At 35.0% G+C, this 26,445-nt stretch overlaps 1 protein-coding gene across 5 annotated transcripts in view; it reads right to left on the bottom strand.

The window, feature by feature from the left end:
* EPS8 (epidermal growth factor receptor pathway substrate 8) overlaps positions 1-26,445 on the bottom strand; it is a 164,407-nt gene that overhangs the window by 74,818 nt on the left and 63,144 nt on the right. Inside the window, exon 1 of one of the 5 annotated variants that reach the window (XM_045554264.1) lies at positions 19,841-19,938. The exons of 1 other annotated variant lie outside the window; for it this stretch is intronic. Coding sequence is in view for 2 of the 4 variants with exons in the window: in XM_045554261.1 (XP_045410217.1) it covers positions 6,336-6,338 (3 nt within the window). In the remaining 2 variants the exon portion in view is untranslated. Of the gene's footprint in view, positions 1-224; positions 234-6,335; positions 6,400-19,840; positions 19,939-26,445 lie in introns of those variants that run through there. 3 more of the 5 variants (XM_045554265.1, XM_045554261.1, XM_045554262.1) reach the window with 3 other exon arrangements.

The raw sequence follows: 26,445 nt of genomic DNA, 5'->3' as shown, positions 1-26,445 counted from the left end.
AGTTTTGCTATGTAGCTCTCATTAATTTCACCCCTTTACTCTCCACCGGAAGTGGAAGCCTCTTTTCAACACATTTAAGCACTGCCTATTCTGTCATCATTCTATCGCTTTTCCTGTTCGTAGGCCTCCCTCCCAGATCCCATACATTCCTGCTCTGCTCTGAAACGGTTACTCTCCACTCTCCAAGGCTCCTGCACAGCTTTCATCACAGGATCCAAATTCACCATTGGCCTGTGCATTCCCTTCATCCTTCTCCTGTCGGGGACCCTTGCTTCCTGGATCCTGTGTCTCTCGCCTTCATGCCTTTATTTTGTTTATTTTGGTAGGACACATACTTCAGGAACTTCCTAAGAAAGATTATAAGAAAGGTAAATGTTGGAAGCTATACATGACTAAAAATGTATTTATTCTACCTTTACACATGATCGATAGTTTGTCTTGGTTTCAAATTGTACGTTGGAAGTTGTTTTTTCCGCAGAATTCTAGAGCCATGGCTCTTCTGTCTTCATTGTCGCTGCTGAATGTCAGGAGCTGTTCTGATTCTACAGGTATGGTAAGGGTGTTTTTAAAAACTTCAATACACTGGAGACTCAATAGGTCTTTCAAGCTTGAAAACCATTATCCTTAAAGTCCAAGAAATTTCCTTTGATAGTTTCCTCATTATATTTTTTTCTCTTTCTGAAAAATTCAGAGCTCAGAGTATGACCTCCCGGTCTAAGTCATCACTTGTCTTATCTTTTCTCTTTTATTTTTCATTTCCTAAACATTTTGAGTTTATTTCTTCTATCAAGTTTCAATTTCAAGGAGTATATTTTTGTACCCTGTGTTCCTTTCCTTATAATATCTGTTCTTATGTTCTGATTGCAGTATATTCTCTGATCTTTCTGAGAATATCAATGATCCTATTTTAAAGTTTTCTTCTTCCTTCATTGAGACAATGAAGGAAGACAATAGAGATATTTCTGCCAATCTCCTTGTTTTCTCCAGGCTTGTTTTGGTTTCTGATTTGCTTCAAACGTCTGGTGATCATTAGTCATTACTCATATTAAAAATAGAGCACTAAAAAGTTGGTAAGAGTCTGTGGAGATGGTAAGGTTTGTGAACTGGTAGGCCTTGCTGCAGAGCAGTCCTACTGGGAGACTCCTACCATAAGTATCCATTGGTCTTTTGCATAGATTAATCAGATTTTCCAAAGAAGCATCCTCCAGTTTCATGCCTGGAGAATATAAAACTGATTGCCAGAATTTTGGCAATAAGTGGAAGAAGTGGGCTAGAGGTGTCTCATTGTTTAGTAAGCATTTTCCTCAATCCTCCACTCTCTGTCAGTGTCTTGGTAACCCCAGTTAAGAGTTCTCTAGTTCACATTCTTCATAGAATAAACTACCAGTCTTATTGAGGTATGAGGAAGCACCCGGGATCTAAGTTCACTTAAGACACATTACCACTGAATTCTCCTGTTTTCTGCCTCACCCTCACTGTTGACTCTTTCAGAGGTTCTGAATTGAAAATCAGGTTGCTTCTCAATGTCTCTCATTAGTAGCTTCGGTTTCAGCTTCTCAGGACTTCCAGGTTAGTCACAATTATCCATGTGCTTTCCAGAGTCCCTTTGTCTAACTAGGTTTCTGCATTTTTAAAAACCCTTTACTATAGTTGTATTTGGAGAAAGTGAAATAATGCATGTGCTTACTCTGCCATTTTTCTGTAGCATATTTTGATTGTCTAAACATTAACAAATATTTGTTAAGGAAAAACTCAACAAAAATTCAAGTCACCTCTAATATGAACTTGAGATGTTCAAGTGGACTATGAAATATGAGTACAAGTTTATACTAAAAATAAAAGTACCATAACAGCCAGAGTGAAAGTTATACAAAAAAATGAAAGAAATTGACATTAGAAAAAGTCAGCTGATATTTTGGTAGTATATATTTAACTACATGTTATTATAACAACAAATGCTGTTTTCAAATCCCAGAAAAGAAACAATCCTATAATGCATGAAAGTGAGGCAATATCCCCAGCTAAATCGGGCATTACTGTTCATGAAAAAAACTCAAACTTAACTTGCTTTTCTAGAAATTAAATCATAGCTTTAAATGTACAACAGACTTAGGTTCCTAAATAAAACCTGGAATTCACCCTTCGGCAAATAACCTCTAATGTACTCATTTTGATTATTCAGATTTTTAGTTTTGTTTTCCAAAGAGAAGCTCATTTAAATGAATACAGCTGGGAACAAATTCTTTGAGAGCAACTCTAAAACAAAAGCTGAGGCCGGGCACAGTGGCTCACGCCTGTAATCCTAGCACTCTGGGAGGCCGAGGCGGGTGGATTGCTCAAGGTCAGGAGTTCGAGACCAGCCTGAGCAAGAGAGAGACCCCATCTCTACTAAAAATAGAAACAAATTAGCTGGCCAACTAAAATATATATAGAAAAAATTAGCCGGGCATGGTGGCGCATGCCTGTAGTCCCAGCTACTCGGGAGGCTGAGGCAGGAGGATCGCTTAAGCCCAGGAGTCTGAGGTTGCTGTGAGCTAGGCTGACGCCACGGCACTCACTCTAGCCTGGGCAACAAAGCGAGACTCTGTCTCAAAAAAAAAAATAAATAAATAAAATAAAACAAAAGCCGAGATATCTGTGCATTAATTTTAAAATTTAAGTTGCCTATTACAGTAGTATGAAACTTTCTTTTCTTGAGAGTTTACATATTTAAACAGTCATAAAAATTAAAGACGGAAAAAAGTTAAATCCAATGTGAAAAAAATTAATTAAGGCCATTAATTTTCATATTTAAAGGCAGTAAAAATAAGCTTTGATTGTGATTAGTATTTTTAAAAAATGTCTGCTAAATTATAGCAATGGAAGTTCTCAAAAACACCAGTAAAGTTCCTTATAACCATGAAATCATCCATGAACTGGGATAAATTCAAACACAGCTCACTATTTCACAATTACAGAAACAAAAATGCTCATTTATTAAGTATTTTAGCACATCAGCCACTAAGCCAGCCACTTTACACACATTATCTTAATTCTTACTACCTTAAGAGGTTATAAGGACTTCTTATTCCCATTTTAATGAGAATATGGGACTTATTAATGTTATAAGTAAAAGTAACTTGGCCATGACATTGACAAGAAGTTGTTCAGAACAAGAATGCTGTTATTTATACTATTTCAACAGTCTGAATATAAACAAAACAAAATAAAAGAGAGTAGGGATGAAGCAGCACAAAAATGAAAATAGTAAAATCTATAAAACACTAACTTGAGGGACTTCAAGTTTAAGAATATGGATTTGATGAGGTGGGAAGTCAGAGAAAAACGAACTACTACTCCACTTGGGCAGAAATGGGACTTTTTTATAGTAGCATGTCCACTTTTGGGCCAGTGTCAATTTATAAACCCCCAAAACTATTTGCCAGGAATTACATTTCCAGACTTGAGTACCTGGAATTGGAAGAGAGCAGAAATACAACCCTCTATAGTGAATTAGTAACTTTAAAAAGGTGTTTGGATCAGCAGGGGAAGGGAGAAATCACCAGAAAACCTTCATGCTCCTGGATCACATTGTGTGGATTTTTCTTTGAGAATTTAAGATGAATTTGTTTGGGTAAGTAGGCTATTTGAGGTCAAAAGGAAGAGGGCATTTGAAGAGGGAATTATCACAAGGGCTGGTAATGCCACATTTGCATTTCTTTCTTTCCATTCCCACAGTTCCCATCTCTAAGCAACTGGAAAAATGGCCTATAGACTAAAGAAGGAAAATCTTGGAGGAGAAGCACGATCCGATATAATTAAAATGTGCTGCTTATAAAAATAACAAGTTTGTTTTAGCTTTTCTAAATACCCCCCAAATTAATTCTAGCTCTTGATTAAATAAACTTGGTATCATTTAGCTAGCATAACTGTTGTCCCCCATTTTAAGCAAAATGATTTTATAAAACCAATGCACTAAAGAAAACTATTACTAATTGCCAATAGGAGTGCAGCAGTAGCAGCAGCTAACTATATGGCAGGCGCAATTCCAAGTGCGTTTCATGCATTATTTTTTCTAATTGTCCAGACAACCCCACGAAGCAGGAACCATTATTATTTCCACTTTACAGATGAGTTAAGCTAGGTACAGACTTTAATAACATCCTCAGTGTCCAATAATTAATAAGTAGTAGATGTGAAATAACATTCACCCACTTTGCCACAGAGAAGATAATAATGGTTAGAGAGTTATTGTTTCACCTCAAATAACATGGTCACATAACATCTAAAAAGAACTACAATGATTTTTTTCTTTTACTACACATTTATTACAAATGATAGTCCATACATTGTGTAGAAAATAACTGATAATCTAGTTTTACTGATAAACAAGAAAGAAAAGGAACCAGATTCTGGAAGTCTATAAAAGTAAAGGCTTTTAGATAATCAGGACTATTAGAAACAGTATCAAGAAAAAAGCAAAGGTAGTACCAGAATAAAGACAATAGACCCTAGAGTGTCAAAAGGATTACAAAATTCTAAAGGGCATGGCATTAGCAGGACTTTTGCTCTGGAAAGTTCATATCTATTACATATGTTCAACAATATTCTTCTACAGGAACGTATTTCCAGTTGTATAATGGTAATCAATAAAACTAAAATTGACTTTTATATCCAACTTAGAGGCAACATACGTTTTACAAAGCATGGGGACATATGAATGATTATGAAAGAAGTATATATTGTAAAAGGCTTTATGAAACTGTTTAATTGAGGTAAAATGGAGTATATAGTTTCATAAAGCCTTTTTAAATTATGCCAATAAATATTTTATTAATTGGCCAAATGAAGATGTTTCAAATCTTATTAGACAGAATAAAACAATGTTATAAAAGCAAAAGAAACTTAGTAGAAAACATTTTAACTAGTTGAAGCTAGAAAATATTTAGCATTTCTAGCTTCTAACAAGAACTACTAAAGGAAAAGAACAAGCAGTGTCAACTATACTCCCAAATCCCCCTAAGTCACCCTCATCCACACTGTAAATAGACATCCATGGCCATCTCTCTCCTCCTGCCTCTCCATCTTTATCTCTCTTATAGCCAGCCAACTTCCTTGTTTCTCCCCAAATGGTGTAGAAAAATAAATAAATCATCTTTGTCATTTTTTTTAACACAATTTAGCTGCTGAAAAGCCCTGGGAAGAGAACATACCATCACATAGTAACACACTCAAACTAGTTAGCTGGGAAAATAAGATGAATTTCCCTGTTCTCCTAAGAACTGACCGGCTCCATTCCAGCAGACACTAAACACGGAAATTTTTCTAGGAAACAAGTGTTTGAATTTTATGAGATACAAGATTCAGTGTTTACAAGAATGTTTAATCATAATGCCCACTGTTGAAACCTCAGGGAAGGCCAGTTTTGATAAGAGGCACATGGCTATTTCCCCACCATAAAGGAAGTAGGATGCAACAAAGTAGCATATTCTTGTAATAACTACCATATTCTTATAATAACTTCTGCCAAGACAGAAAAATCAAAGATTCCAACTAATCAAGGCCCAAATGCTGAAGATAAAATGAAAAACAACCAACTATCAATCTATTAATATAAATGGACAAAGGACAGGTGATCTGCAGCAACCCACAAATGATCACTAAACCTGTTCAACTGCCTTTGCACACTTTACAGAGGCTCAAATGACAATAATCCACTCCTAAAAAACAGAGATGGCCCTACTGCTGCTACCCGAGAGGAGGAAAGAAAGCTTGCCCACAAGGTAATTTCCTAGCAGCCAAAGACCACTTTCCCATTCCTAAAAGAAAGTTATATTTCTCTGTTGAGAAGGAGAATACCTTTAAGTTGGTTTTTCAGAGCTACTGGAAATAATAAAAATGTACTGAGTATATTCCAATGCTTTTATTTTGGTATTGTGCCACAGTGAAAAGAACACAGTATGAAAATGAGCATCCCTGAATGTAAATCCTGCCTCCACAATCCCTCTGTGACCTTGGACAAGTCATTACCCTCTCTGAGCCTCTTTTTATTCGTCTGTAAATTAAGAATAAGACTGTTGTTATAAGGATTATAAGCAAAAGCACACATAGATCGATCATTTGAGATCTGTTCCTTTATCTGCCTGAAGAGCTATATATTAGAGAGAAATAGAAATAGAGAGGTTTTCTTTAAATACTAGTTCTAAAGTGAAATTCACTAAAGTAAAAATCAGTCACAGTCAACCAACTACAACTCAGGAGAAATACGTGATAATTAGAGTACACAATGTTACCAATTACATACACACACACACACACACACACACATACACACACACACAAATTCCACTGCTTACCATTCAAGGTCCACCACAAATTTGCCTTAAATAATGTTTCCAGTTGTCCATATCTCTCTAGTACTACATAAAAACCCTCACTACCACCACACACTCTTCTGAGCATATCTTGCACTGACTCACATTCAGGCATCTGCTCCTACCCTAAATGCCCTTTACCCTACTTGATACCTCCCATCTAGCAATTTCTCAATTCTTCAATTCCTACCCCTTTTTAACAGTCTCCCCTGACCAACTCAACATTAACAACAATAGCCTTTAGGCACTTAGTTATCATGTTTAACATTTTTTAATGTAGCTATAAAGAACCACTCTACTAATAATTTATTTTTTTGTATCTCCTACACAACTCTGAAGGGAAACTAGTATAGTCCTTTGCAAAATAATCCCTGTACTGAAATTCTGCTATAGAGAGTTTTATATATTTGTGCTAAAAGAAAAGTCATAGAATTTTAGTGAACAAAGTGGATATTATTACCAATATAAATTCCTCTGAAATTTACACAAATAATCACTTGACTCCACTCCTGTCTGAAGCAAAATTGGTGTGAAATAGAAACTAATCTAGAAGTACAGAACTGAATTGAAATATTAAAAGAGAATTTATCTATCAGAATTTCTAAAGTCATAATTAGATAAGAACTTCCATGTTAACTGAGAAGAAATACCAATGAGGGTTCTGTTGTTAGACTGGTCATGTATCAATGATGATTTTAACATCTGATCTGAAAAGCAGAACTTTTGGTAAAAGCATGCCTATTTATATCAAGGAGGTTCAAAACTGACTCAGAGGAAAAAGTATTATCCTCTGACTCACTGAGACCACTTCCTGAAACACCCAGTGTTTTTCTTGGAAGGAAGTCCATTCAAGTGCCATTTCTTTCAAACACTGATTAGACAAAATTGAAGTCTAACACAAAATGGACAAAAGACATATATTTCCCAAAGCTATCCATGTTTCAAAGTAGAGGATATTCCTAAACATATGGTCATGAGAGAAAAGACTTTAAAAATAGTCAAAAATAGTTAATGCAAGGTATATTACAAAGAATAAAACACTGACTACCTACATGTATCCCCCTTTATGCCATAATCGCTTAATGATAAAGAAACAATTTTATGATTTTAACCCACAAAATTAACTAATGCCTTTGGCTTCAAATTAGTTGTTTTTTTTCCCTCAAAGTAATTCTTTCTCCTCTCTGAATCAACTGTATCACCAATAATAATTTATATAAACAATGAATAACACTTATTAAGACCATATGTGTGTCAAACATTATTATAAGTTGTTTGCATGCATTAATTTAATTGAAACCACAACTTCTCTAAGAGGCAGGTACCATTATTATCTCTATTTTACAGATGAGGAAACTATGGCACAAAACAATGAAGTACTTTGCCCAATATCACACAGCTAGTACAGCCTCAAACACAGGCAGATCACCACAAGAGCCCAAACTCTCAGTTCTATGCTACGTCTATAGGTGTGACCCCCACCTTTTAGAATGTTAATACTTAAACACACTTAAGCACACACATAATTACACATATACAAATATGTATTGATATTTCACATCAACATAATCCATGCCTAGATTCAAATGTGTCCTTATACATTAGTTTATAAATTCTAATGAAACTATTATATCAATAGGTCTTGAGTACAAATAATACCAAGTCTTCAATCTAAAAGAACTACTTGGATAAGCTTTCAAACATTCCATTGTCCAGCTACATTAATGTCAGCCCCACTTGTTTTTTAGTTCTAAAAGACTGGAAATATCTTACAGACCTACAAAAACACCAAAATGATACTGCCCTGGACACAGCCCTTGGGAGAGAAAAATACACATAACATTTCCTTCTTCAAAATAACAAGCAATTAAACTGAATCTTGCTGTTTGTTTCCTCTTGAGTAATCTAGACTGAAAAGAGTTCAAACATCTGACTCTTGCAGTATTTTGCTTTCAGTAGAAAAACCATTCTTTTATATGTCAAGTCAGCTAATAAGTATTCACTCATATCTGATTCATGGAAACTAGTTTAAATGTTAAATAATTGCATATTTCTAGCTCTAAACATTTGCAAAAGAAATTCCTAGGTGGCTAGTGAGGCAGACTAAGCACTGTGAAATAAGCCACATCACTCAGACCTGTAGGTTATTAGGAAGCAGTAGGAGGAGGACAAATTTATCCCTGAAGGGTGAAGCCCTTAAGGGAATGCCTAAGAAAACAGAATATATTCCCATTGTTAACACCACTCTGGAGATGTTTAAGATTCAGAGGTGTTCTTGGAAGCCTGCCCGCCCATCCAATGTGACTTTAGGGCTGAGAGTCATCCTATTTCCTTAAAACATATCATTTACCCAAGTGACATAGTGAATAAAATTCTATCACTGAAAATTAATTCATTCTTTTGAGTTAAGCATTTCCATCCCCAGGAAACACTTTTAAACTATCAACACTTCTGGGAGTAATAATACATTATGTCATTAACATTTAAGTATGAATTGTTAGGTACTTTCTCCCAGGATAGGAGGACTCTAGGGTAATGTGGGAATGTCTATGAAGTCAGTGTGCTCAGAAATGTAAGAAATCTGCATATAGAATTGGAACAGTAGCAAGCTACTAAACAAAAACTTTTCTTGCTTGATATTTTTTACCTATATTCAATAAATATATCCAATATATTATTAATAATAATTATTGAAATTGTGAAAGGAATTCTAGCTTATGCATACAATGATTATTTATTACAGGCAAGCATCCTATAGAGCAAGCAAAACACGTAAGAAATTCATTCAGTATTTTTTGGACATTTATCACCTACAAGATGTTGTGATTAAAAAAAAAAAAATGTGTTTTACATGAGGGTATACAATAAACATGGTTTCTCTCCTCTAAGAGCACTCAGTTTAGCAAGACAGATATGCAAACAGATAACTATTAATACAATGCATTTTTGTAAATGCTATAATTGTGGCATGAACAATGTACTATGAAAATGTCTACCTAGGGCAGCTGGTAGGTTTCATATAGGAGGAGGACACAGTAGAACCAGGTCTTGAAAGACACAAAGGACTGTGCCAGCTGGTATATCTATGGGCAGTTAGAGGGCATTCCAGACATATGCAAAGCACATGGAAGGACATGAATTTTAGGGAATAGTTAGATACTCAGTGTGGCTGCAATATGCAGTACATAAAAAGATGTGCTGGAGAAAAGCTTGATAACAGATTGTAAGGGGCCTTGTAGAGCATATAAAGGAATTTGAACTTAACTTTTTTGGAAACGGGTAAGTCAAAAGAGGAGTAACATTCGTATTACTAATGTTTAAGAAAATTAACTATGGTGGCATTTTGGAAGGTAGACTAGATCAGGGAGCAAAGTTAACAAATTTTGAGATAATTTTATCTGTTTCTTTCATGCCTAAGCAAATCTTCCCAACTGTATTCTGCCCTGTATATTTTTTGGAAAAACTAAGACTCACCCATATCATTTCCATAATTTCTTCAAACTCCATTGTTCTCCAAAGAGTAACAGATATTTTGACTAATTTTAAATGTGTGTACCAACAACATATAAGGACACAGTTCATATTTCCTAGAGTTATTAGTTACATAAGAAATCCAATGAAGCTATATTCATCCTATTTTTGAAAAGTTCATTTTAAAATTCTAAAGACTAAGAGAATAGAAGGTTTTTGCTCTTGATATTGGATTTGTTTGTTTATTTAAAACAACCCCTTAATGGTGCAGCCACTGTGGTAAACAGTACAGTGATTCCTCAAAAAAATCAAGCATAGGCTGGGTGTGGTGGCTCACGCCTGTAATCCTAGCACTCTGGGAGGCCGAGGCGGGTGGATTGCTCAAGGTCAGGAGTTGGAGACCAGCCTCAGCAAGAGTGAGACCCTGTCTCTACTAAAAATAGAAAGAAATTAGCTGGCCAACTAAAAATATATAGAAAAAATTAGCTGGGCATGGTGGCGCATGCCTGTAGTCCCAGATACTCGGGAGGCTGAGGCAGAAGGATCGCTTAAGCCCAGGAGTTTGAGGTTGCTGTGAGCTAAGCTGACGCCACGGCACTTACTCTAGCCTGGGCAACAAAGCGAGACTCTGTCTCAAAAAAAAAAAAAAAAGAAAAGAAAAAAAAAAATCAAGCATAGAATTACTATATGATCCAGCAATTCCGCTTCTGGGTATATGCCCAAAAAAACTAAAAGGAGAGACTAGAATAGATATTTGTACACCCATTTCATAACAGTATTATTCACAATGGCCAAAAGGCAGATACAAACCCAAGTGTTGTCCATCCATGGATGAATGGATGCAAAATGTGGTATATAAAAGAAATTCTGATACATGCTACAACATGAGTGAACCTTAAAGCCATTATGCTAAGTGAAATGAGCCAGTAACAAAAGGAAAAATACTGAATGATTCCACTTAAATGAAGTACCTAGAGTAGCCAACTTCATAGACGCAGAAAGTAGAATGGTGGTTGCCAGGGGCAGGGAGGAGTTGGGAATGTGCAGTTAATGTTTATCAGGCACAGATATTCAGTTTGGGAAGATGAAAAAGTTCTACAGATGGTCATGATGGTTGCACAACAGTATGAATGTACTTAATGACAATGAACTATAGACTTGAAGATGGTTGAAATGGTAAATTTTATGTTGTATATATTTTACCACAATAATAAAAAAAAATCTGAGGAAGAAATGAATTACTGAATGTCTGAATATCTGCCCATCAGATATACCATCTAGTCTGTAAGGTAATGGCTAGACCTTACTGTAGCTTCCTCTATAAAGAAGATGTACTAGAGAAATAAAGAATTTCTATGGCAAGCATACATACACAAATTAAAACACTGTGAGTGTACGTGTGAGTGTACAAACATACCTATACACATATCAATGTGTGTATATATATATTTTTAAATTTGAACTAGATTATCACTATACTTTTAAAAAGATGAAGAAACACAATCCCTGATTTACAAAAACAATAAATTCAATTATATTTTGGAAAAAAAAAAAAAAGAGCACTGGTCCAGCTTTTACCAACTCTTACTTTCTGGTCCAGCTCTAACATTATTTGCCTGTGACTTTTGCAAATTTGTCAAATGGAGTAGGGCTCCTTGCTCTACCCCTACACACCAATCTGGTAAATTGAGGGGATTAAAGTAAGACAACGTATATGTAAAATTACTTTAAAAATATACACTATTTTACAAATGAATCTTTTGACTTATGAAATATTAATAACTTCCTTTTTAAAAAAGTTATTAACTTGATGTTTTATAGCAAATTAATTGTTTTGGTTTTTTTATTTTGTTTTGTTTTGTTTTTGAGACAGAATCTTGCTCTGTCACACAGGCTAGAGTGCGGTGCCATCAGCCTAGCTCACAGCAACCTCAAACTGGGCTCAAGTAATTCTCCTGCCTCAGCTTCCCTAGTAGCTGGGACTACAGGCACGTGCCACCATGCCCGGCTAATGTTTTTCTATTTTTTCATTTGGCAAATCAATTGTTGACTGCGGTAGTTAGAATACCCTCTGTTCCTAGAAATGAGCCAAGTGACGTTGATGATACCCAACTGAGTAATTTTAATACTTAGAAACAATCCATTTTAAACAAAGAGTTTTCACCCTACCAGGACCACTAATGCCACTTCCAACACACCCTTTGAAAGCTTTTGTTTTGGGGAGAGGGGCACCTTTTTTCTCACTTATCAAAAAACTTCCAACTCTTAGGAAGTACTTATCTCAACTGCTAGCCAGTATTACCCTTTTTATAGGGAAACAGCCTTATGATATCCAGTAAGAAAATTCTCAAACTTCACATTAAACCCCCCAGCAGTATGCTATCATTAAAGTTCACGAAAGTTTAAGCTTAAGTAAAACCCATACACGTCACTGAATTCTTGTTTAATGATGTATATGTGTTATTGCTACAACTTATCAGCTATTATTATTTTTTTAACTTAAGACAAGCATTCAAGAATAACCCTGAAAATATTTTCTTTCCTTCTGTTTCCAATTCCCAGTCACCTTGTCACCTAAGGTTACTCTTTCTCTTTATTTCTGCAAAATGGTATTTCACCTCTGTTTTATGGTAAACTTCTTGTAAAATACTCCCTCCCATGGCTACTATAATCTTATTTCATAGACTCGGGAAACATACATCTCTTTCTACTTCATAAATTCCTCAATGCACCCAAACCTATGAAAGATATTATCTCAATTTAGAAGTTCAAATTTGATTTTTAAGAAATAGGCTCTACCAATAGTAAGTATTTGAGTATTTAACTTCTTTATTAAATCTCTAAGCCTGATTATCATTTGTTATTTGGTCACCAGTGATCGATCCTCCAGAGCAGCCAGGATCATCTGTTCTAGCACAGAACAAACACCCTCCCCTCCTCTGGCTATTTTTCAAAACATGGCTCTATTCATTCAACCTCAGATTTATTCCTGACATTGTCGTAATACAAATTCACTTTCTCTTCTCAGGAACAGATCCAGCTGAAGCACTCTACATTCATTTTTTCTGCCTTTTCTGTGCAAATCGTCTCTAGGTCAAGTTCCATTTAGATACTTAGTAGTTAAGAAGGTTTGGGAAAAGCTGGGCTGCAAGTGGCCTAGGGTAACCTGAGGTTACCAACAGTCTAAGTCACTTAATGTCATTAGGTTGACTTCAGAGAAGAGGACAGTAGCTTTCACCCAGGCAACCCCTGTGCTCACAATTATACCATGAATTTTCCAGCAAAATGTCCACTTATTCTTTATCCATTCAATAAATCTTGCTGAGGGCTTACTATTTGCCAGCAGGTACTGTATTTTCAAAGCTGGATAGACAATGATGACCAAAACAGATATATAATAATTCCTGTCCTCAAATGATCTTTCCTTGGATATATCAAGCTCTTGCTTCCTCAAGGCCTATCACACTTGTCTATTAATAGAATAATTATCTTTTATGTCTTTGCCTAGATCTAACTCTTATCTCTCAGCTCAAATGGCCCCTCCTTGGGAAGTCATTCCCTGACTGACCAATCTATCTTAGATTCCTACATTACATGCTTTCACAGGACTCTGAAATTTTCTTCATAAAATTTTATAGTTCGACATTTAGGCCAATATTTAACATCTGCTTTTTCAAAAATAAACTGCTACCTGGTACACTTTCTGTTGAAGCAGAACATACTTTTTCAGTTTTTACTTTATATTAAAAACATTTTAAATTTCATCTTCCTTTTAGCTGAATATTATTTGAAATTTTTAATATGAGACCTGAATTTTCTGTTCTTTATATTTTCTTTACAACTTTTTATGTAATTTATCCAAAGATATTCCTTCACGTGCAAATTTTATAATAAAATTTACACAATTCTCCAACCTACCATATTTTTTGTGTGTAGTGTAGTTTTTTTATATTTTAGACATTAACTAAGGTTTTTACAAATGTCCACATCTCATATCTATGTAGATATTTTCAAGTCAGAATTTTGAATAGTCTATATTCACTTCTACAAACAAATTTTCCTTACCACTTTTTTATCTGGAGTCAGCCAGACAAACTTATACCTGAATCCCACTACTTTAGGATTAAAGTGAAACTTTAGGCTTACTTAGTTAGCCTCTATGAGCCTAGTTTCCTCCTTTGTGAAGTGGTTATAATCTCTCTCAAGGGTATGAGAAATAAAGGCACACAAAGCCCCTAGCAAAATATCATGCTAAATAAGTAAAAATTCCTTCCTCCATGTGGGGTAAAAGGTACATGTTTGAAAATGTAACCCCCTAAGAAATATTATACTACTTTACATTACCTAATCTGATTTCCTAAAAAGGAACGAATCTAACTTTTTTTGCTTCACAGGATATACTTCAGGTCAGGGGTTGACAAACCTTTTGCAAAAGGCCAGGTTATAAATATTTTAGGCTTTGTGGGCCACATATGTATGGTCTCTTGATATTCTTTGTTTTTGTTTTTAATAACCTACTAAAAATGTAAAAACCATCCTTGACTTGTAGAAAGAAAATAGCCCACTATAGTTTGCTTTAAGTTCATAACTACTCATCAGTTCCACCCTTACTTATCCTATTACCTCATCTTAATCAATACTCAACTGAAGAACTACTCTCTTTACTATTTATTAAACTTTCAGCATAACAAACACTAATTAAATACTTGCTCATATGTTAGGCCGTGTGAGATAACTCACAACTTAAAAAAAAAAAAAAAGGATACATCTCAAGCTACAGAAGCAGTAAACTAAAGACTTTCCAAGTCTTCCTCCAGTGTCACTTTGCCTTTCCCTCTGATTTTTCTGAGTCTATTACTAATCAGGATTTACAGCATAACCAGTTTATGCTCATGACCTCAGAGATCTCTTACCATGATGCTGTATTGAAATTGCTGGTTTTAGTTCCTTTATGAGAATTTGACGAGGCTTCTTGTACCACAGAGTGAGAAGCCCCCATGCTCTTTCTCCATGAGATTCTCTCCTTTCAGTTCTGAGGTATTGTCATAATTAACTTTCTTTTTTCCCCCCAACTTCCAACACAATCATTTCTTTCTCTTTCTGTAGTTCAGCTCACCTCCTTATAGCTAATTCTCTAATTTTTCTCCTCTTTTCATGTATAAGACCCAGGAAAAAATTCTGAGTCAGGTGTCAGAATTAGTTTCTGTTATTGTTCTGCCTCTGATAATCTTCATATTCTTAGCCTGAGTACCTTTGTTTCTTTGTCTATCACAGGGATCAAAACAGTTCGTGATGCCAATCAGAGACAGTTATTAAGTGAGGATGAAATAATACATGAAAATAAAACATGTGAAAGTTATTTCTAATCCGCAAAGTACTCTAAGAGACCAACCACTAAGATCTAAAGCACAGAAGTCAGACTTGATTCAAAAATTGGCTCTGCCATTTACATTTACGAGTTATTGACCTTAGGCAAGTTAATTAACCCCTCTAAGCCTCTCTTTTCTTCATCTCTAAAATAAAGACAGTAATAATACTTTATAGGGTTTTGTGAGGATTACATAACATAATTCATGTCAAGTACTTATCATAGTGCCTAGCACATACTAATGGCTTAAAAAATGTTAAACATAATTATTATTTGAAGATAAGATATATTTTTATTCCAGAGGGCTACAGGCTTTGTATGTTTACTTCTCAATCTCTACTTGTTCTCGAGCCTATCTGTTTATTCCCACCAGTAAATTTATGTCCCCCCCTTTTTAGTTACAACACTGCTTAAAGAAGGTCTCTGGCATTTTGCTTTGTTGTACTGTGTTCCTCCTTACAGACACTATTATTGACTTTCACCATTAAAAGGTGGGGGGGAGATGAGAGAACAATCAGTTCACGCTCTGTATGTTATCAATTAGTACAGTCAGTTCTGTTATAATGAGCCATATGCATTCCTAAAAATCACAATGCTAAGCAAAATCACTTAATTAAAACCACAGAGTTTATGGGAAAAATAAAGTTAGAGGCCCAAGAATCAAAAACTCTGTCAGTGACACATAATAAAAGGAAAGCTAAGAGCCTAATAAAGACCACAGCACAGTTTTAAATATGTTGAATGATTAAAAAATAAATAAAAACTACAATACTACAGCACTCTACCTTGAAAAGACCTGAAGTTCGCTTGAGGAATTGTGTGGCAAAAGGTTGCAACTCGTGAATTATGGGGAAGTGGTGGAAGACGGGTTATCTGAAATTGGAGGAGAAGCTGTAACACAAAATGTGAATGGGTATGGCTCATAACGTGGTGAAGCAAGGTAGCTAGATGTCTGAGGTTTGTGCGTGTGCATTTTGGCATTCCTATGCTGCTCATGTCAGCTATGTGAAATTTTCTGTGCTTGCCTACTATTTCTCAGATGAAATCAAGCATAAGCAATGAAATCTGCATTATGCTCAAATTGTTCCCTAATATCAATCATGTAGGAATAAATTCTCATTTTCAAAATAAGCATTACAGCAGAACTAACTGTATTTATTCTCAAACTATGAATTCATGAAAAATGTTCTGAATCAGAACTGTAGTTGCTATCTACAAAGCCTGTGTTACTCTTCAATTTCCTATCATCCCAAAGTCTTGAGCTAGAAAGAGTCGTTCTTTCCCTGTCAGTATTGAGTTACTCTACATGATTTAAACATTTCTTAACTGCAGCTTTGATTGTTTCTTCAGCTTTCCCGACTGGGGATGGCTCTGATTCAGACAGCCATGCCACACGTATTTAGATCTCCAGTTGATCCCCTGTCCTCAAATGTCCATTCCAACAAAGGAGTAAAACGTCTGGTAGTAACTAACACTGTCATATCATTCCATTTTTTTTTTTAGTCACCAAATATTTACAATAAGCACCTACAAGGCAACATACAAGAAACAAGACAAAACCACCTCCAAATTATCATGGTAAGAGATGGAGGCTTAAACTAAATAACTCCGTCAATCAATTAAAGTTGATCAATATTACAGGAGAAGTAAAATATCATAACACATGTAAAAATAACTATAACACAAGATAGAACACAAAGCACCATAAGAAAATGCATAAAATACAAAACAGATTACTTTCAACATTGGGAGAGGAGACCAGGAGAAGAAATTTAATGTTGGTGGTCTGTAGACCTTAAGGATGAGGTAAGTTTTGAATATGAGGGAGAGATTTCCTAATTATAGCCTGGCATTCTGTGTTATAGAAAAAGAACCAGGAAATGGGCGGTATGAAGCCTAAAGAACAAGAAGCTTGGCCATAAGTTAAGATATATGACTCAAATGATAAGCCACATACTGGACATTGAATTCTGTATGATGGGAAATGGGAAATTTACTGGTAATTTTTAACCAGAAGAATGTAGCATGAGTTATGAATGGGCAAAATGAAGCCAATTGGCTTTTACAAATCCAGGCTTTGAATAAGTTAAGAGAATTCATTCAGAGTCTTTGGAATGCCAGGCCAGAACAGCAGGAGGGCTTTCCCCAACCACAATCCCAGGCTTTGTGTACAAGATTGATATTCATGGCTCTACTTAATGGATACTAACTATGTCATTTGGTCTGGCAAATTATACAAAATGGTGAAGTGAAGAAAAATTACCTGCATAATGAGGGAAAGCATTTTTTTTGAAACAATGAAGGAAGATAAGAATATAATATAACCTAATACTGTAGTAATAATATATCAGAGAGTTGTTACCAGAACTTTAAATCTGGTGATTAGGATAATATAATTAGCAAAGTTAAATAATATCATTCTGAATTACATCTAGATATCTGACACAATGCCTTTTTAATAATCAAGAAAATGTATAACAATGTTCCTAAAACTAAAGCCTTCTTGAACAAATGTTGATACTCGATCTAAGGGAAAGCTTTAAGAAATTCACATTCCATTCAGCTCAGATCTTAGGTTACCAAGGACAGACAATATTCCACAAATTGCTTTAACATTTTAGAAAATAGATTGAGAATTAAGGGTACCATAAGTTTCTTCTAATCAAATTCCCCAAATCTAGTTAATACATTCTGTACACAAGATTCTATGTAAAATGCCACAAATTTTAACCAAAATAAGAAGTATAATTTATTCGTATAGCTGAAAAGTCAATTTTTAAGTGCTTACATGTCAAATTAAGCAAGTGAAAACACATATACAAACCTAAACTCTAAAATAAGAAGAAAATTTTTAAATACTTAACTGTTTAATTAAATTAGAAATATAGGGTAAATTATCAAAAGACTATATGATAATCTACTTCATTATATCCTTTGCACAAAATTTTTATACAATTCAACTCAGCTATTATTTAAAAGTCTAAAATACAATAAACTGATTTTTGTCACCAAGGGAGTTTCTTTAACTAAACTTCATATCTACTTTGATGAATTAATGACACACGATGTCACTGAAAAATAAGTTAAAAAAAAGACTTCTCTATACAATTTATTTCAGAACTATTTACATAGAAATGAGACTAAACAGCTTTTCCTCTCCGTAGTCATTTCCTTTTATATACAATTTACTTAAGTTAAATTGAAGAATCTGTTTCCAAGTCTAGCTGCTGAAAAACAGAAACCTCTTTTATAACACTCAAGGAACAGCAGATGCAAGGATATCCTCCTAATGGTGGGGATAAGTGGGTCAAAGAACAAAATAGTTTACATTCCATTCCCAGAACATATATGGAGGTTTATATTCCACATGATACTAACATTTGCCTTACAATTTAGCTAGTGAAGCTGACCAAAACTTTATAGCAAGGGTAAGAATAAATCTAGCCATAAACATCTCAAGTAACTTCACCTATGTATACTACCAAAAAGCTGCACACGATGTTTGTGTGGGTCGCTAAAATTTGTGTAAATTGATAATGTTCCTTAAGGTATAGAAGAGGCTTAAGAAATAATAGACATATTACAGGAAAATCAACATACTGAAGAATGTATTTCAAAAACGATCAATACAACCATACATGGCACCTAAACTAAAGAACTCACTACATTTCCCAGCACCAAAACAGTAACTTTACCAGTTATTTACTTTTGCTATCTAACATATTGTGGCACAATGTTATTAGCTCTTGTTTTTAAATAGTATAAATCTTAGCCTTGTGTTTAACTACTAGTAACTGAACAATTAAGAAAAAGTTTCTTCTGAATAAGATTAAATATAACAAATAAATCAATAAGAACAAAAATAAAAGACATATATAAATCTAAATATTAAGAATTATTGATATATGTTTGCCACTAAACTCAAATGTGATGTTTAAAACACTATAAAATTGGATTTTTGAAAGAGTTGTTCTTTAAAAGCTTCCACTAATTGACTATTTAAACATTTGCAAGTTCCATTAATATACATGGGCTTAAAAAAAATTTAAATACACATATTCAACTACATTTTAGGTCTCAAGCAAAATGTTTACACAGGAATTTGGCAGTGTTTAGCCTGTGGACTCAAAGCCAATAACAACCTAAGAAGGCTAAACGTGGTTAATAAGCAAATTTTCATAGTACAACATTGTATAAACAATCCAAAGCAGTCAATATTTATAAGATAATCACAGAATTTGCATATAAGATTATGTTCAAAATATTTTTTTTATGATCTTGATATATAGTGTCTATGCATTCTCACATTCCTGACTGTTAATAGTCAATAGGTCTTTTCTTAGCTAACATGTGAGAGGGAAAATTATTCTCTTAAACACCATGACCTAAAGGAAGGAAATCCTTTAAATCCCCATCTCTGTAAGCAAGAAGACAGGAGGCAGGAGGACCCTGTAGAGACAGGGCTACCACCAATTTCACCAAGGTTAGAGTTCACTTGGAATACCAAATGGAAATTTTAAAAACTGTCAAAGGGCTTAATTGGACTAAGAAGTTATTACTACATGTTTCAAGGTCTACAAATACCCTTTATAATAATTATGCCTTTGAGAGACCTCCTTAGCAAAGAAAATATTAAACTCAAACTTACCTACCCACACAATCCAGGCAAAACTCCTCTAAGCGATCGTCCAGGCAATACTGAGAGGACATTCCACTGAGTTCACTTATCACTTATGTGCCAAGCGACCTTTGGTGTAGCAAAAAAAAAAAAAAGGGTGGGACTCTAAGCTTCAGTTGGCATTGTAGTATAATGAACAAAATTTCTCCTTTGGTTTCTCTAGGGCGTTAACTAAGACTTCCTCTTCTTGTTAAGTAAGTAAACATAGCTACTACTATACTTCCAACTCTTGCCTAAGGTGGTAAAAAAAAGGTTTTAAATTGTGCCAATAATAATGGCTAGCACTGACTGAGAACTTACTTGTGGTCTAAATTAAGACTATATAGATAGGCACCATTATCATTCATTTTAGGCAGAATCTGAGCAATAGAGGTTAATAAGTAACTTATGGGAATTCCAAGCACAGCAATATGGTCAACTGAGCTAATGAAGACTTTACACTACAAAACACTTAGAAAAGAAGAAAATATGTGTAACAAAATTAAATACATAGTTTTACTTGCAGTAAAGAAAATTCCCTGGTGCTAAACCAAAGCTGGAATCGATGGACAAAGTGGGAAGCACAAAAGCAACTTATTCCTGTGGCAACCAGGAATAATCAGTCTGTTCAGTGCTTAAGCCTAGATTGAAATTGGTCCTAACAGGATGCCCTTCAAGGAGAAAAGATCAGAAGAAAATGCTCCCTCAAGAAAACAGAGCTGTACTAGATTTCTGGCCCTACTTTTCCTCAACACAGGATACAACCTGCACATCTGTATATAGCAGTCTTGCTGCCCATGTTGGGACAAAAGAAGAGAGCTTGGCACACATAAGGTATAAAGTTGGTACCATAAAACCAGATCTGTCTTTAAAGGGCTGCAATCACAGTTAAAAAGGCAGTGGCATGGTGGGAGCAGGAGAAATTCACTCACTGTTTTAGTAAGACTTATCTCTGAAAATCTAGGTGAGAGAGCAGGGGAAATACTACAACCAGAAATTAAAATCCTAAACCTATGACACAACAGTTTTGATGTCTTAATCTTATTTGTATGAGAATCTCCAAGATAAAAAATTAAAAATCCCCAAGCTAAGAAACTGGATCCTGGGTCAGTGAAATCCCAATAGTATCTGGAAAAAACAAACAGAAAACCATTTTAAAGCAACACTCCACAAACAAGGCCACATGGGATTCTTCAAGTAGAAAAACCAAAACAAAACCAAACCAAAAACAATCCCCAGTGAAGATGAGCTTATAAACTTAGAAATTATAAAATGTGTGGGAAAATGATTTACTATGATTAAGCATTAACAGATATACCAAACATAAAACTTAGCACTCAAGTAATTTTTTAATATGAAGACCCAAAAAAGCATTATTTAAATTATAAAGGACAGAAAACTGAAAACTCATCAGTAGGTTTTACAAAAACCAAATAGTATGTATATAAAGTTATGCACATTTTTGGCATAGAGCACCCACAGTGTTCATCAGATTTTTGTAACTTAAAAAGGGAATAGCAACACTATAAACATAATTTTAAAAACATATTTAGAAAAGCAATAATCAATGCCAGAATTCAATTGTCTGGCAGAACCCCTTCCACATCAACTTATCTCTACTATCTCTCCAAGCTCCTGATCACTCTGCCCTGTAACTCCTCATTCCTGAAAATTCTGAGCATTCCCCAGGCCATTCTTTACTATCTCCAGCATCCTTGCAAAAAAAAAAAAAAAATGGAGTGGAAACTGTGATGTGCCACCCACGTCCCCTTTCAGGACTGAAGAATTGATTGTCCAGCTGCCATGGTGCAGCCAGCAGACAACCCTCAGCTATCAGCTCTTTTGAGAATGGCCTCAGCTGAAGAGTCTCCTATAAAATGTCATACTCTCTTCCCAGGGCAGCCCACATCCAAAGACTAGTTGACATGCGGAATATAAAGACTTGGTCCGTTTTTCCCAACTGGTGACACTTTGAGCTCCCCACATGGTCAGATCTTATTGGAGACTACATGGCAGTCCAACTTTCCCTTCTGCCCAATACTGGTTCTGTCCCTCAGTCCACAAGGGTTGATCCCAAGAGAACTTTCTAATAAACTTCCTGCACACTAATTTGCATCTCAAAGTCTGCTTTCTGGGGAAGCTAAACTGCAACAGAAGGGCATTAGGAAAAAAATAGGAAGAGTCAGATACTTAAGGGTGTGAGAAGAGAAGAATATCAAAATCTTGAAACCAATGGGGAGAACAGCAGAAAATACTAATATGAGCTCTTTGGCGAGGAGATCAGTATTAAAGTAGCAGAAAGGAAATCCTTCAAAATGTATAAAATTCCAACCCAATATTTCAAGATATCACTGAACTTGAAAGCTGAAAGGGGCGGACTCCTGTCTTGGGACCATGGATCTGCCAAATGCCAAAAAATGCTGCTGCTCAGAAATAGATTCCTAATAATAAGTTAACAGGTACAATTAATGCCCTGCTGTTAAAGTAACAGAATTCTGATAGAATTTTGGTTTTTGCATTATCAGTAAAGATGTTAATAAAGTCTTATGAAAGACAAATCTGGTACAGGCTGGTATATGACTAATCATTCTCCAGAATACTAATAAAAAACTGCATGGACTGAGGGCCATCTATAATCATTCACATGCACACTCAGGACACCAATGATGTAGGACAAATCTAAGCAAGGCTCACGGGTATTTGCTGACTCCCTCAGCTTTCTATGATAGGGCAATTTACCAAAAGTAGCTACATGAAATATCATATATTTGGAATGTGACAGATTTGATTACTGCATATTTTTCCAAAGCTTATGAAGGAAGCTGGAAACTGCACACGCACATCTCTGCTGGTAACCTTGCCCTACATTTCCATACTTGGTAACCACGAATATAGAGGCAGACAAGATAGGCTGCAGCATAACCTGTCAACTAAGATCATCAGATCCGAAATGACTTGAGTTCATTTACATAAATTGTTAGGACAACCAAGCAGAATCGATCAACAATGTCACAATTCATTCATCTTAGAAATGTAACTACAATTTCACTCTCAGTTCCTGTATCGGTCAACCCCAGTTCCTCATCTGTCCTTCATTCCTTCCTCTCACAAGATTCGCTATCTGCTTTGTCTTCTCGTAAACCAACTCTTTCTCTCTTTCTAACTTTACCACCCTTTCTAATGGGAGTAAGAAACGTACTACTATTAATAATATGAGAGAATGCAAAAGAAGTTTCTAAGAAAAAAACTATAAACTACATATTGTCAAATTTCAATTACTAACAAGCTAATCTAAATTCATATGAATAGAATGAGCAATCAAATGCTTACCAACTTAAGAGATGTGAAATAATTCATATTTGGGGAGAGTAGTATCTACTACTAATATATCATAGGCATACAAAAGGACAAACATACATGACATGTAAATGAGAGGAAGAATCAATTTGTTAATATAAAAATAGATTAAATGAGTTGGTATGGGTTTAGAGCTATTGTTTGGTTGCAGAAATTGAATTAAAGGTAGAAAACAAAAATATATATAAATGGGTACTTCTTTGGGTAAAGAAATACACACAGCAGGGCCAATATTATACGTTCTTCATGAAGAGTGAGATTGTAATTAAATCAAATCTATAGATGGCATTAGTCTCTGATAAGTTAGGGAAATATTGATTGGAGGAAGATGAACTATAAAATTATATAAAAGGGTATATAAGCGAACAAAATGATAGTTTTGCTTTAAATTGGCAAAGTTTAGGAATACATTAAAGGAAATACCACACAAACTTATTATTATGGATTTTAAATGTTATTTTCAACCTAGAAGTCATTGTACAATTCCAGTAAGACATGAGCTTATTTGGCATTTTCAATGAAAAACCCAATAAATTCTTGGAAAAAAAAATAGTGAAAACAAAAGAAACAGTAATTTCTCATTTCCATTCATGTCCTACAACCAAAGACAAGTAGTAAAGTACAAACACCTCAGCACTAGCAAACCAAAAGCCAAGTCCGCCACTTAATAGCTCTGTAGCCTTGGGTAAGTAACTTAACCTCTCACAGCCTCCATTTCCTCACCTATAAAAAATGAGACCAATCAGTCCAATTTGTCAGGTCTCATTCAGAGCAAATACTCTACAACATTTTCCTAATTCAAATTTAAAAGGAGAAAATCTACTTGATTTGATTTTTGCTAAAAAATAGTAATTAGCCGCTTTCCCTTTTCAATATAAAATGGTCAATTTTCATAAAAATTAAATAACCAAATAGTTAGAAAAACCTAATGATGGATAAGGAAAAATTATCAGTCTCTATGATGCCATCTGTAAATTTACTTCAAAAATTATCAAATAACAAATTATATAGCTCTCCATTTCTGCCGAAAATTTCCCATTTAAATACAGACTCTGCTGAAACACAATAGGTACAAAGAATTTCTGAGAGGCAGGGAAAAGAAAAGCTTTTGGCATGTAGAACCATTATTTCTCATCATTAAGATTTCACTTAGACCTTCATTTCACTTGACTAAAATGGTGCTAGCATTCCATGTAATTGGCGTGGCGCTTGCATATCAAGAGTCTCATGCCCACCAAACGAGCTAGCTGGGAGTCTTGGTGAATGCTTATCAAAAGCACTGACAGGATGGTCCTTGTAAAACAGCGTTTTTAAACTTAAAATGTCCTCCCCAAAACCTCTCCTTTCCACAGAGTGTTAAAGAGAGAGAGAGAGGACTACTTTAGCTTATTAAAATCATGAGGGTTTCTAGGTGGTTAAAATACCATTTAGAAACAAAAAGACATTTCATATAGAAGTATCAATCCTTCCTCCATTATTTTTACCTTAACTCTGTAATACAGTCATGAAATTATCACATCAGCTAGATAATGAGACTTAACTTCTCCCACTTATAATCACTGGGAAGGAAGTGGGGAAAGAAGACAAGAAAAGTGCAAATCAGCAAGTATAAAAAAGAAGTTGTGAATGCTGATAAGGGATTATCTGAGCAAAAAATCATGAGAATGCCCAAGTTTAATTCCAAAGCATGTACCTATTGAAACACTGTAAGGAATTATCATATGTATGTATACTTTAACAAGCCAATACTGAGCGAGCATCCTTGAAAAAGTAAATCAGGAAGCACTGCAATAAACAGAATGAAATGCCTGTTTTCAGAGTAGCAGTTTAGAAAAAGCTGTGTAAATAGTTGTTAAAATGATATAGTTTATGTCATCCTTTGAAAATAAAACCTGCAATTTAATTTGCACATCAAATGATCCTTGCAGCTTGTATGTTACCAATAAATAGGAGAGAGAGAGGCGGCTTAAATCAAACAACATGTGTCAGTGGCACATAGGAGAACTGCAGTCTGAGAGACTTCAACATGATCTGAAGCTGAATGTCACAATGATACACTGATATTAAATAGCCAGAGGATGTATCAGTCAGTGGTTTAACTTCTTTGAATATCATTGAACTAGAGTTAGCCCTGGTAGTAGAATTTAGTTACGGCCCTTGGCTGAAAATTGTTAATATAGTGAAGGTTTACCCTGGTTTGGCCAAATATTAAGAATCACTTTCAAGTTTATTTTCAGTTGGTAAAATGTTGATTCTCCAGACCAATTCTCAATCTTTGCTTAGTTTGCAGTTTTAAGACCTTTTAGTGATAACTCCAATGCTCACATCTAATTCCCTTGTATTCCTGACATGGGGCTATGGAAAACAGATTAAAAAAACTATGTCAAGAGGTGGCACATTATGATTGAAAGCCATGAATTTGAAATTTAAACCTTAATTTTTCCCCTGGTACTATAATTTAGTGTTACATTACCTTAAACAAAACATTAACACAGGTGATAGAACATAGTTGTAAAGAACTCGGGTTCATGTACAAAACAGTTTCAAATCCCAACTCCATTATTTACAGATCTATGACTTTGGCCACATGACTTCATTAAGTCTGTTTGCTTATCTATGAAATGAAAATAATAGTATCTTCTTCACAGAGATTGAGTGAAATAATGCACAGGGCCTGATTAACTATAAGTGATAAATGGTGGATTAAAAAAAATCACAATTTCTCTGAGTTTTCTCCTCTAAATAATTCAAATATTTTCTCCTTGCTAGATGGTGCTGAGAACTAAATGAGGGCACATATATTGCAACTCTTCCTTACTCCAGAGAGACTAAACACATATTGATCAAACTACTGTTACAACCACAGCATACTGTGAAAGAGGTTTATTGGCAGATCACACTCTGCAAATTGTTACAAATAATCACACACCTGGGCTCATAAAATTGGTTGTTCCTAATCATGTTATTTACCTAGTTGGAACCTTCAGTGTTGTCTGCATGCAGTTACAGTAAAATCAAAACCCCTACTGCCACCTAAAAGGCCTTTCGGGATCTGACCTCAGCCTCGCTTTCCAACTCCGTCTTTCCATTTCCTCCTCACTCTCTTTGCCCCAGCCTTGGACTCCCTTTGCCTGGAACTCAATTTCTCCATCCTTTGAGCCTCAGCTTATGTATCACTTGCTCAGAGAAGTACACACAGATATTTAAAGTACTGGTTAAGACTGCCCATCTCCCTACCA

This window comes from Lemur catta, chromosome 6, assembly GCF_020740605.2.
Source record: "Lemur catta isolate mLemCat1 chromosome 6, mLemCat1.pri, whole genome shotgun sequence".
NCBI classification, from domain to species: Eukaryota; Metazoa; Chordata; class Mammalia; order Primates; family Lemuridae; genus Lemur; species Lemur catta.
Note: the sequence above shows the minus strand (reverse complement) of the source record. Positions and strands in the feature narration are given on the sequence as shown.